We start from the raw sequence: 13,341 nt of genomic DNA, 5'->3' as shown, positions 1-13,341 counted from the left end.
CTCGCATTGCGTTTTCCATAACGGACCGGAAGACTGAACTTAGCAAAATCGTACCGTTTTCGCTAATTAGCACACAGTCAGCATATGTGGCACCGTTCACACAGATTTTTCTTTGCATTCCTGAATTTCCTGGTATTGATCACGATTTATGAGATTCACCTGTATCATTCCTGATATTACTATGCCACAGTGTGAACTGAATCTAGAAATATTGTCTATCAATAAACATGTTTACGGAATAGCTCTCTGCCAGGTGATTTTATATGCAAGGTCACCGCGGCAAGGGAAGAGACAGGCTAGTTTTAACTAGATCAATTTTTCCATCGAAGAGTGTTGTGTACAAGATGGTAGCAAAACTACACACGTGGAAATGGAAAGGGCAAACTTCGAAACATTTAGAATACCGTTATAAGGACTATATTTTCATGTAAAGTTAACTGTCATATAGTTTATTGCTTGACAACCGTACATAGTTTTAACTTACAACATCCAGTAACAACTATTGAAGTACTACAGTACTATCCCATGTTCATGACTTCAAAATATTATAGTACAGTATTTGAGATACGCTATCATTATACAGAATAATTTGGTCTCACTTTTGGAATGAAGAAAAAAGAAACTGACCTATGCAATGTAGGCGCCACGGTAGCAGTACCATTTTCATGACATATAAGGCAGAGTGTCTGGTGTGTTGCAGTGACGACCCTTCAATTTCAAGCATTATGTATGATAATAGAAGACTCGGGTGCATTCGTACGCCGCCAGCGCCTCAGCCACGTACATACGTGAAGAAATATACAGTCCTACGTTACATTACGTTACGGAGTACACGATATTTTATGAATATAGTGAAAACTAAGATCTATAACGAACTATCATCCATGCAATCTTTGGATGGGATCGATATCTTTTCCTTTACTTCAGAAAGTTTTGAAAAAAAATCACTGCTTCTATTTACACTTTTCGAACGACTTCACCACACCGCTTTCTTATTTTTTCGGGTTAGGTTATCCCATATGTCACAAAAAGTTCTACATGATGGTATCGTTTGGTTACTGGTATCGAAACAAGGTCAGATTTCATGAAGGCCTACAACAAGGTCAATGTACTAGTATACAGATGCGCGTACCCCAAGACAAATTTTACATTCAATTTGGGAACTGATTGCTTACGTATTACTTTGACGTCACCATCCCCTCCAGCCCTCCAGCAAAGAGCCTACCGGCATGTAAGAAATGGATGAGATAGTAGAAGGACACTTACCATTACTAGTATGTTGCGTAAAAAAAAGAGAGAAAATGTGCAACGATCGTTACTCAACCAAGAGTCTTGTTTAAGCAGACCAATACTCTCGAGTACTCTTATCCCCCATCACACTGAAGTGGCATGTGCCAAATTACATTTTAGTGCCTCCTTTGCAAAAAAAAAATGTTGCAAAAAAAACAATTTCTTGCTGATTCCACAAACCTCAGCTTAGCAGCTGTGCTTAACTGAATAATTCATATTTTACAATACAGTACGCTGACGAGTAGCGCTGAAGTAGGCGTTTATTTTGAGTTTGAAGTTCTGTATGTCTCTGATCACGGTTCACAATGTCCCGTAGGAGGCAATTCCACCGTAACTGTAGCAGTCATATAGGTTCTTTTGTGATAAGAGGAGGATGACTCGGATAGCTAGGGCCACACTGTGCTGGCAGTTTACTGTGCTGGGATGTATACAGTTTAGCCGTACAGAATTCATGATTTCCACATATCAGAAAGCTGGCATTGCACAAGGTTACTGCCATGAAGATCTTGGCGTGTCCGTGAAAGATAGGAAAGTGTTTACATGTACTTACTTACTTGGTAAGGTCTCCTCATCACTTTGAGATATTACATGTACGCACGTTACCAACTCTACCCTTCTGTTTATTCCGGAACCTTAATAAGATTAGTCACTCTTCAAGTTACCATCGCTAGAAGGTATCGTTTGTATGTATGGGAATTAACAGCATAACTGGAGAGGGCCTGGATGGATCTTGATGAGAGCTGAAAATAATTGGATTTCGGGCCCCTAGCGGGTTGTTAAGGTTCTGCTGCCCAACTTCCGGTTTTGATGTCACGAAATCTCGACATGTTGTGGTCGTGGTTTTAGTTAGTGGCAGATAGCTCTTGAGTGTTTGCGCCTTCTGGAACCGCATGGTCTGGATTAGTTTCAAACTTTGAAAGAGATATCATTAGATGATAATTTTACACACTAACTTAAGTAAGAAATCACAAGGATTCTGGATCATTAACAATTGGTTTATTTTCCTTTCCGTTGGTGTAAAAGATGAGTATGGCTATTTGGCATTTCTATTACATTACTGTTCCTGCCGACAATGACGAAGGTAATGATGTCCACCTGTAGCTATGCCGTGAGAAAAACAAATACTGACCAGACAAAACGTCCTTCTTCCTGAGAACCAGTGCATAGGAAATTCAAGGCAAAATTCCATTCTCATGATATGAACTACACAGTGTTGTCCCTTTTTTTAAAAATCCCTGACATTACATATACTTAATTCACAACGAATGGAACAAGTAGGTCTTCCTTGGAAGTACAAGCCTATGATACACGGTGGTCGCAAAAACCACCGTGTAACAAATCATTAAAATCCACATCGTAACAAATAAATTAAAAGTGACGCACAAGGGAGTGATAGGGGTTATGGAAACGAGCAATGTCTTCAAAATGAAAAACACTACCCAGAGAAAAATACCTAAAAAGTTAGCGATCATCCTCAAAATTCCTCATAACCCCATAACCAGCTGTCCTTAGGCAAACGTGCATGCATCACGATACATACATAACTCCTTAATTCAAGATTAGTCCAATTACATGTATGAAAAGAACGAATTCGAACTTACACAATACATAAATAAAACAATACACATGTACACATTTTTGGCATCGCGTTTTTATCGAGACATATGTTCAAGTTCAAGGGTGAATATTCCTGTCGTTTATATTACAAGTCCTTCAACAAAACAAAAGAAAGAATAACGCAATTACATAAATGGTTGCAATGGAGCATGTTAATGCCATACGCTATCGAATGAATGTTTTTCAATCCAAGAGAGTCAACCCTGCGATGAGAGCGAACCCAATGACGGCAGACAGCGTAGATAGCATATCGCTTGTTTTCATGTCTTTGGAAAGTACCTCCATGAACGTGACATGAAGCAGAGTTCCCGCAGCCACCCCCTGCAGAATGCCGGTGACGAGACCACCGCCGTCTGCGTTGGTGACCAGGAGGCCAATACCTTGTCCTACTGGACCGGCTAGACTAAAAACTACGCAGGTGATGACTTTGTATGGTAATGACAGGTCACCGGTTGCGACGTTCATCCCAAGACTGAGGGCTAAGATGCTTTTGTGGACGACAACTACGAAAAACAGCGATAGAAGAGATGATTGTGAGGATTGGACACCCAGTGCAACACCTTCAAACGTCCCGTGAACGCTTAAAGCGATAAGAAGCAGGAATGTATGTACGTTTCTTCCCACGTCCCTGTCATCACGTATTACTTCCACAGAACTGTCTGATGGCCCTGTCCCTTGTGCCGAAGGATTGACTGCCCCGTAGTCCACCTTGGATTCACCTCTTATCAATGGACGAGTTGTGCCCTCCTCATCGACTGTGTTGTACGATCGTCGGTCCCGGGACGGACTTTCGTCATGAGGTAAACAAAGATGTGTCAAACTTTCCACCAGATGAACTATGAAAAACCCAACACACGTCACCAGTTCGGCTACGGGATAAGCCGTAACGATCCCGTATCCACGCAAGTTGTTCCCAAGGTCCTTCCTCACTTCTGGCAGCAAGTGAAGAAAACACGTTGCGAAGAAAACTCCCCCCACGAAGCTGTTCACCTTGCCAAGAAAACGGGAGCCCAGTCTGTTGTTTATTGACGACGGCCTGGATGCCCTCCATGCCAGGGCCAGTGGGATCAAGGAGAATGTCAAACATGTAACCAGAAGTCCGAGGAGGGTCAGAAGCTGCACGATGATCAGGTCCATCCTTTAGTACTACAGATATGATGAAAATAGTGCCGTTCGGCGCTTATGAAGCCAGCGTATCGAGGATTACGTGACGCCGGCAGTGACTACCTTGATACTGATAGTCACGAGATGTGTTACGTCTATTCCGCGTCACGTGAGGTCTATTATGTGTGCTTGGGTCATTCATTTTCAAAGAAAGAAGGGATTCAATCGCTTACTCACTAGCCCTTTTTCTGTTCCACTTGGTTTATTTGGGGGTTGGCACTTGGTCCGGACAGGTTTCGCGCCAGTTTGAAGAAACCTTAATTATTTTGGGGCCGTGTGGAACACGATAACGAGAGCCGTGTGCAAATTCACCGGTCATGAATATTCAACAGCAGTGTAAGACTACTTCCGGGTCGTGTTTCGTAGTGTACTTGTCTTGAGGATCTGAACTGCAGAGCGTGGTAATCAATAACCAAGGTTTTCAGATATCATTTATAGGCCTGTTTGTTCCAAAGTCATTAGTAAAAAACGTGGACATTTTATCCTCAGTAGTTACATTAACAACATATCATTTGCTAGGTTAAACTGAAGACCATGCAATAAATGTTAACGCAAGCATGTAGTTTGTCATCAGGTGAGTAGTGAATGCCTTAAATGTTCTGAGTTTTGCAGAGAAAGTGGCAATTAATCATGTAACTATATAAGCAACACCATGTAAAAATAAAATCCTGTACTTGTAAAGCAACAATTTGTTAAGGTATGTACTTGATTGAGCACTGTCCCATTTCCTGAGCTTTCCTATCTGTCTTGCCTAGATGTACAACACTTACTACTGCAGATAGCCACAGGAAACAGGGACTGATCCTGGTTTGAAACCCAGATCCTGCATGTATGCTGACTTATGATATGTTCAGTCCATGTGCTTCAGGTGTTGTAGACTCCCTGTCTCCACTGAAATCATTACCTTGTCCACTATGTGGGGGAACTGAGCATATAACGCATTCACCTGTTCTTCATTACAAGATGGCCCTATACATTGTACATATTATAAACAAACGTAATCAATTATATCATTGTCTTCACATTTGTGATGTTCTCTACAACAATTTTCAGGCTCAAATAAAAATGTAATTCTGCCAATCTATTTGCATGCCACTCAGTCCTATTGAATCTAAAATGCTTACACATGAATCTAAAAATGGCTAAAAAAAATAAATATTAACCTTAAAGGAAATTAAATGTCCTTTCTCTTGATCTTCCTTGATACTTACTGACAATACTGCCCTTGATAAATCATTCAGATATAATACATGTACGATAATTCAGAATCTACACCACCCAAGCAATGTTTGCTCATACAAGAAAAATCAGTGCTTGTTTTAACAAATAGGTCACGCTTAGACATTGTTTTCCATGTTTCGATCAACTTATTGCATCATGTTTCAAGCAAATTATGTCTTACATTGATGATGAGAAGTTTCTGATCATGAGTTTGCTTGTGCCTTCAACGTTCATGACTGTTATTTGTCTCATGACAACATAGCTAGTAAATCCTGTTATTGACATACATAATAATAAAGAACAAGTGGTATCGCTAAGCCTTCAGTTCTTCTCCCTTTTGTAATCATGTGAGACATTTTGCAGGTCCTAGGTATATGATGACATTTAATGCTATTAATGTTTTTCCTTGCTCATATCACTGCGCTGTGGGGAGAAGAAGGAGCGAATTGAGCTTGGTGATGATGTGGCAGCAGATGTCATAGAAACCTGAAAATGGAAGAACAGAGACTTTTAGACCAAAAATAGCCTGCTTTAACGTTATAACAGTGAGATAGGACTGATGATGATGAATGAAAAAGGAAATTGAGCAGTTGTGCTGTGCTTCTGTAGCAACATACCTTGTCTTTTGGAGGACTACTTGTTGCACTTTTCTCACTGATTTTCCTCTTCTTACAGACCCCTCTCATTCCTTCCTTCACATCCTCTTTTCTCTTTTGCAAGCTGAGCTGTAGAAGCCAGTTTTGTCTTTGTCCTCGCTGCCCATTTTCCTTGTCAGAGTCTGTGCGTGTCAGGCTAGGTACCCTTGTTGAGATGCCATCCACAACATAGTTTGGAAGGTTTGCTGTTGGTGAATCAAACTGTTGCAAAATTTCATGCTCTTCTGACGACTTGGGAGTAGCTTGGTTTGAGCTTTTGAATGTGCATTCTTTCTCCTCAGCGCTAAATTCTGTCAGAAGCTTTCTTTGACAGGTGTTTGGGTTGTCACTACTTTTTTCTGTCTGTCCCTTTGACATGAATCCCATGACTCTGTTACTTCCCTTGCTGTCTTTTCCACCTTTACTTCCTGACAAAGTGTTTTTCACGGGAGATAGAGCCTGTCTTTGCTCTTTATCTATCACCTGCTCAGGAAGTCTGGCATCTTCCACTTCCATCTGTTTTTTTCTGTTCTCCTTTTCATCTGTCTGTTTTGAACATTTGGCAGACATCAGCCATTGAGTGATGGCAAGCTGTGGCCTAGATACCTTTGCAGAGTCTAAATTTCCAGATGTTTTGGATTGTTCATTTGCCGGTGTTGGTAAGCCTGCTGCAACCACAGCTTCAGGGGTAGGGGATGCACCTGCTGCATGTTTAGGAGAGGCACAACTGACAGTGGGAATGTTGTTGGAGACAGTTACAGCCATTCTTGGACTTCCCACTCCAACAGTCCCGACTCCAACAGTCCTGACTCCAGTCTCCAATGGCCCAGCTTTCCAGGTACCTGTTAACAGTAGAAGAGTCATTAGACTGATATGATAAGGGCCCTAGGATGTATGACAATGGAGGATGGTAAAAGCAGCTACCCATCAAATGTGGCAGACCACAGGTAGGGGAATGGCATCCTGAAAGTTATTTGTGACTTCTAGAGCAAAAGGGACTGTTTCTCATCAATCCAATGTAAGCAGAATTTAACAGATGACTGCTTTATGTGTCGTCTGCTGAGGCATGCAACAAGTGGTCTCATCTTGGTGACCACCTCAAATTTGCTGAAAGAGGATCTTTCACACCTATCATTTTTTTCAAAATTCAACTTGATCAGAAGAACATACCATGTCATTGAGATATTTTCATACTCTTTTTTCATTACCAACCATTCAGCAAATGAAAGCCATTGCAGTTTCCAAATGAGAGGAATAAAACAACACGTGTAGCTCAATCGATCAATGAATCAATCTTTCTACAGTTTTTTTACCTGCTAACTTCTGTGGTGTCCTGACAACCCTCTGTACTTCTCCAAGAACATCATTAGGATCCCATTCTTTATCTGTTTTAGGCTCATGTCTCCAGACTCTCATGGTGTTGTCATCAGAACATGTGATCACCTGAAGGTAAGAAAGGTGGAATATGAATGACCAAGGAAACAAACCCTCCTGTAGATAAAACATGATATTGATGGAGAAATTGTAGACATCACTCCACAGCAATAAAGAAACTGCAACGTGACTCTGCAGATGCCACTGGTACTATATCTATAACTTCTGCAATGTTACCTTAGTGAAGTCCTTCTGACACCACGACACAGCTGTCACCTCCCCACTGTGACCTGTGAGCTTCCATGGGCATGCCTCGGGGTCATTGACCTGTAGACGAATGTTAAGTTACTAGTGGTTTCTTTTTTTATGCTACAACATTGCTACTGGTACGACAAGTACTATCATGGAACTTGAAAAATGTAGTATGGAATGCGATAACATGGTCCAGTATGGTTTGTAAAAAGACATGTAAACACATTCAAGGCCAACTATTTTTTGCATCTCCAGAGTGTCACATTGATCAGTTTATCTTCAGTCAAGGTATGCAAGGCTTCATTTTATCATTTGAAACCATGGTCACTGCATAAGTGTAAGGGTCTCAGATACACACCAATATGCAGACCAAAATTTGGAGCTGTTTTCTATTCAGATCACACACACTCTACCTGAGGTAATTGGAAGATATCACACGGAGGTCTAACCTGTGCCTACTAATGAACACTTCCCCTGTACTGATAATGGTTGGCTTTTCAGTGTCCCTCATAAATCAGTGATGGTTTCCTACCATGATAGCCTGAAAGTTGTACATCATACAGGTGGTGATCATGGCTGACAAATAATGTCTGAGTCAATCCAATCTAAAAGGGATTTGTATCTGAAGGAGGCAGCTATAGCACCTATAAATTGAGGGAGCAGATATGTATCCTTTCTCCATTGCAACCATGCATGATATCATGCAGCATATTTGCATACTGCACACATTACTCTTATATGTCAACTTTCTATACTTTCACAACAACATAACCAATGTCTTAAACATACTAAGATAAATTTGAAGCAGATCATTAAGACAAAATAGTTTGTTTCCATTGTACAGCAACCATGTACAAATGATATGGGCAAGACCAAAGCAAACTGATGTTGGATGACCTGGGTCTTGATATACTGAAATCTTAAATTTTTCAAGCAATGTAGGGCAGATTTTAATTTAAAAATATTATTGTCGAATTCCTAGTGTCAGTACAGAGGAGTAGTGGCAGCCGATTACCCATGTAGAAAACTAATTACCTTCCAAATGTAGGCACTGTTGTCACTAGAGCCACTGATCAGGTAATCTTCACAAGGGCTCAGGGCACATCTCACATAGAAGCTGGAGCAGGAGTGGCCTGTGAACGATGACACTGCAGGGGAAGATGGTTTGTAGACTTGACAAATGACAATACACCGAATACAAGCTGACATGCTTTCACATACTGCAAAATCATGTAATGTGAAGAGGAAAACAAGCCCAAACATGATATAAATCAATCAATTCACATACTAAATACAATCACTAAACATCCAAGGTATATTTCAATCTATTCTAAACTATTACTGCTTAACAGAGATTAATAACAAAACGCGTGTTGAGACCTGAGCTATGATACCTACCAGGCTGGGTCTCCATGCTGTTACAGTTGTACATGTAGATTGTATTGTCTGTACAACTGGCAAACAGTCTTGTACCTGCTGAATCCACAACCAAGGAGGAGAAACCTGCAAATAAAAAGAAAAGGTCACATTCAGCAAAACGCCTGCATTGGGCCATGGGCAGTCATGTGTTTCCTGCAAAAATACCAACTAGTTTTAATTTTAGAAGTTCAGTCACACTTGTGTTCAGCAACCACTTGAGGGACTAAGGACAAATGGTTGCTTGGGACAGGTTGGTGTTAACTGTAGAAATTTACACGACTGTTTTAATGTGGCTTATGGCTGAAGTCCATAAGCCTGTGCCAGGTAGCTGCGAGAGGATGCAGGGGACAATTACACTTTATAGTCTTAAGATGCTGGAAAGAAGTCATACCCTATTAATTTGTATGGCCTGAATCTTCTACACTCCCGGTGGTTATAGAATGCAATCTATGTATTGCCATTCTACAAAGATTTAATGTATGTGTATCAACAGACCTCTTCTCCTGACACGTGCTCCTGGATACTGGAAGGTCTGCTTGGGGATGGGAGTGCACTGGTAGGCTGTGTAGTTCTTCCTCATGTCCCACAGCTTGATGGTACTACATGGACAGAATATATCCTTAGTTTTTCTCTAATTTGTATTGTTCATATTATGTGCACTTGTGGTTGGTAAGGAAACTAACCAAAACTAACCAACCAATCTCTCCATTGCTCTCTCTCATCACTCAAATAAATCCTATTTGAAGACTTTCCCAAATAAAAATCTGTAAGTAACATTTCATAGAATCATCCTGGATTCATTTACAAGTTACACTTAACATATCTTCTGTACATCTAATTGCTCTATTTCTAACAAATGATTTTTACCTGTCCCAAGTAGGGTATGTCTCTGTGTAGGCATAATGAACTTCCGCATCTAATTTTAATATATATGTACGAACAATGCCAATGTGTCATTCAACTTTCTTTTACATGCAAGTGTGTCCCAGACAATGGTAGTTGAAACTAAGACGGCATTTGTGGTTGCTGCCAACTCACCCGTCCACACTGCCTGCCGAGACTACAGTGTTCTCATCCTGGTACACCACACAGGTCACACTCTGTTGGGAATCTTGCTGCTGTGCACATGGGAAGGGAGCACCAAATTATTCATGTACTTTTTAAAAACTGTGCAGATTGTTCGACCTCAAATTGCTATTGCTTAAGCTATATTTCTGGTAAAAAAACATCGGATGTCAATATATGATATGTAATACATTTTTGGTACCAACAAGATGCTGAAAGATACATTGTACCTACAGGGTTGGACGTAGCAGCATCAACCTTTCGTTTCTTTTTGGGACGTGGCGTGGACTGCATTGGTAGCGTGTGAGCATTGCGAATGGAATTCACTGGTCTGTAGTACCCATCTACATACAACATAAGGCAAATATTAGCAGCTGGTTTATCATATAAGCACAATACAGAAACAGGAACATTCATGTTCCTGGTAATGATATATAGGCATTTCTCAAAGCCTCTGAGACATATTCTGCATACAGAGACAGAGACTTTTAACAGTATTTAATATGACTGAAAACCAAAAGGAAACTCTTCTGACTTGTACTGTTGTAGCAAAAACCTGCGTAGCGCTCACCGTTATGATTGCATCTTCCATCCCAAACCAGTATATTCCCGTCTCTAGCTCCTGTGCAGAAAACCCCTGCAAACAAGGTAAATGTAAAGAGGTATGACATATTAGGAGTAGCAAAACTTCTCAGGGTATGGAAAGAGCGTGCAAACAGGACATGTTATCAACTGGTCAATGTGAATTTTCACAGGTTATGTGTCTAATGAATACTGGTAGATAGAAACCATCCTTACTGATTATGGAAGAGGTATAGAATTACATGCATTAATCATCAAACCTAAGCAAAGCAAGTGAGCAAAGTGACCAGTTTTTCAACAGTAATACACAGACGATCAAATGAAAAGTTTTATAACTGTGTAGAATTTTACATTTGTCATTGGTCCTAAAAGATGCAGACTTGACACTGCATGTGTGCCCCTTGAACACCCCCATCAGATTGTTGGACCCCATGTCCCATATCCGAGCTGTCTGATCACCAGAGGCTGTCACCTGGTAATACACAAGACATGTATCAGTGAATGAACAAGGAATACACCAGCTTGCATACATTTATGTTAAGTATAGCCTGACTAAATCATGCTTTTAGCAGCCTTGCCATTGGTCAGGCCTCTAGAATGGGGAGAAAGGGCAATCAACTTGACAACAAGAGATTGCATAATACATGTACATTAAAGATTTAGTACATGTATGGCTTAGTCTTCCATAAGATGATACACACAATTACACATACATGTATAAAGCAGAATGGCTATTGCAACAAAATATATACCACAGGTCTATTATTCAAAAGTTTCAAGGAGAACTTGCTACCTCAAATGGTACCAATATGTCCCCTGGAAAATGGACTAAGACTAAGAGGTTGGATTATCTTCTACTTCACAAATCATAAAATACTAAAACCAGACGTCTGCAGACTTACCATGATGCCTTGGTGAGGTGACCATTCCAGATCAAATATGGCATTGCCATGTCCTGTCCATTCTGCAAAAGAAAATAATATTGACACATTTTGGTTTGATTCCTATGAAGTTGACTAATGCTAAAGATGTTCCTCTAAGCTGATGCTAATGAAACGACTGAAGTCAGCAAGCAGGTAATCATGCTAACAACAAGGATTGCTACTTACGTGCCAGGCGGCCATGGTCACCACTATGCTTTGTACAATAGAGTCGAATGAAGCCATCCTCATCACAGACACACAGCACATGTTCCTGGCCAGGCACTGAGGAAGAAGTAACAAAAAAGGCCATTGCAACTCCGCACATTCAAGTTGTAAGAGATAGCATTACATTCATAGTCTATTACTTTTTGTACATGGTTGCCTTCATTATCTAAGCAATACCAGCCTTATACCAAGGCACTAACATATAAGATTGATTTGATTACTAGTATATGTTTGACATCTGTGCATGCATCAATTTTTGGCCATTTCCCAAAAAACGTTTTCAATACTGTCCATCAGGAGCAAATATATGACATGAATTGAAACAAAAAAATGGAAAAAGTAAACTAATGTCATTAAAATGGAAAAAATGGAAAAAGTAAACTAATGTCATAGAATGTCAAGGTTCAAGGTCAACGAAAAAGATCTGAAAGAACAAAATGAATGTACCGTTCGGTATACCATACTCGCTGTGATTTGTCAATTGTTTGACTATCATCACTCATGTACTTAACGTTAGATCTTAAAATGAAGTCAACTTTTTTTTGGCCATTTCTTTTGCACACTTGCATCAGTTTGGTTGTTCAGAGACGATATCATCCATATGATCAAGTAAACATGGCCTAACTTGTGAATAAAATAATAAATATGTACCTTTGCAGAAGCCTGATGCAAATGGAGGACATGCAGTCTGTGTGGAGAGAAGAAAATGTGGATGAAGTAGATGATTAAGCCTTTAATGTGTCAGATTCAGCTACCATAAAAATAGACAATTGAATTGTCTTTTTATTATTAATATAATTATATACTGCAGAATATGACCCCTGAATAAAGAAGAACAAATACTTATGCACATGCAACACTTAACAAAATAAGTGATAGAATTATAAAACATTGAAAGTCAACTTACTCCAAATTCGAATCCGTCCATTTCATATTCGTCTGCTCGGGTGCACATGAACCTTTCGATAACACTGTCCAGCTTTCCTCTTGTGGTTCCTGCAATAAGGCAGTAGCACCAATGACGCGTTCACTTCACTGAAAACGTATTGAGCTAGTTCTGGAAAACATTATGAGCTACACAAAGGAAAGATTACTCTAGTTAACATGAATACCTTATGCAATTGTACAGAAACAAATTTCATGGTTTGGGAAGCTACAAAGTCTCTGATGAGAGCTCACCTTTCCCGCCATGTTTGTCCCAGGCTCCCCACACCCGACGCTCACTGATAGCAGAAAACAGGCCATTCCTCTGCCCAAACATGGTCGAATTGAACACAGCTCTTCTCTTTAACACACCTTGTGGTTTTCAGATCCACGCAACCAACAATATCAAGTTAATTGCTGAAGAAATGTACTCAATTTGAACAGCCGCTCGAGCACACTGTTCAGCAGCGTCCTGAATATTTTGCGGGAAATGCCAGACGAAACACGCGCCAAATCCCGGCTGTTCTGCCATCTGATTGGATGAACGGACAACTCGCTATTTCATTGGTCAGATTTCTGACCTTTTTTGCATTTAAATGTTTTTCGTAATTTTATAAAAATGCCTACTGTAAAAATGTCAAGCATAAATC

At 40.2% G+C, this 13,341-nt stretch overlaps 3 protein-coding genes across 4 annotated transcripts in view; 1 reads left to right on the top strand and 2 right to left on the bottom strand.

Annotated features, from left to right (window-relative positions):
* Positions 1-2,264: 2,264 nt before the first annotated feature.
* Positions 2,265-4,322, bottom strand: LOC118415005 (zinc transporter ZIP3-like). The gene has a single exon (XM_035819376.1). It carries the CDS (start codon positions 4,042-4,044, stop codon positions 3,091-3,093), a length of 954 nt encoding a protein of 317 aa, XP_035675269.1. The 5' UTR covers positions 4,045-4,322; the 3' UTR covers positions 2,265-3,090.
* Positions 4,323-4,785: 463 nt separating this feature from the next.
* Positions 4,786-13,185, bottom strand: LOC118414989 (denticleless protein homolog). 2 transcript variants are annotated; one of them, XM_035819364.1, is made up of 16 exons: positions 12,947-13,185; positions 12,675-12,763; positions 12,419-12,455; positions 11,729-11,824; positions 11,522-11,583; positions 10,971-11,091; positions 10,609-10,674; positions 10,272-10,381; positions 10,011-10,087; positions 9,468-9,571; positions 8,952-9,056; positions 8,589-8,701; positions 7,539-7,628; positions 7,241-7,370; positions 5,910-6,769; positions 4,786-5,778 (listed from the first exon to the last, which is right to left on the bottom strand). In XM_035819364.1, exons 1-16 carry the CDS (start codon positions 13,026-13,028, stop codon positions 5,686-5,688), a joined length of 2,235 nt encoding a protein of 744 aa, XP_035675257.1. In that variant the 5' UTR covers positions 13,029-13,185; the 3' UTR covers positions 4,786-5,685. The 2 variants fall into 2 exon arrangements, with proteins under 2 accessions (XP_035675257.1, XP_035675254.1); XM_035819361.1 differs by having other exon boundaries at positions 10,011-10,090; positions 12,947-13,184.
* The window catches only part of LOC118428399 (integrator complex subunit 7-like), an 8,797-nt gene continuing 8,482 nt past the window's right edge, over positions 13,027-13,341 (top strand). Inside the window, exon 1 of the mRNA XM_035838444.1 lies at positions 13,027-13,069. Within this exon, the coding sequence (XP_035694337.1) occupies positions 13,027-13,069 (43 nt within the window). The remainder of the gene's footprint in view (positions 13,070-13,341) is intronic.

Source organism: Branchiostoma floridae, chromosome 1 (genome assembly GCF_000003815.2).
Source record: "Branchiostoma floridae strain S238N-H82 chromosome 1, Bfl_VNyyK, whole genome shotgun sequence".
Lineage (NCBI taxonomy): Eukaryota > Metazoa > Chordata > Leptocardii > Amphioxiformes > Branchiostomatidae > Branchiostoma > Branchiostoma floridae.
The sequence above is the reverse complement of the archived record's forward strand: the minus strand, read 5'-3'. Positions and strand labels throughout refer to the sequence as shown.

Excerpts from the sequence above, each read along its gene's own strand:
- LOC118415005 (XM_035819376.1), bottom strand. The coding sequence starts at position 4,044 with ATGGACCTGATCATCGTGCAGCTTCTGACCCTCCTCGGACTTCTGGTT.
- LOC118414989 (XM_035819361.1), bottom strand. The coding sequence starts at position 13,028 with ATGTTTGGGCAGAGGAATGGCCTGTTTTCTGCTATCAGTGAGCGTCGG. Across the intron at positions 12,456-12,674 it reads TGGACGGATTCGAATTTGGA|ACTGCATGTCCTCCATTTGC; the intron begins GTAAGTTGACTT and ends CTCTCCACACAG. Across the intron at positions 6,770-7,240 it reads GACACCACAGAAGTTAGCAG|GTACCTGGAAAGCTGGGCCA; the intron begins GTAAAAAAACTG and ends TACTGTTAACAG.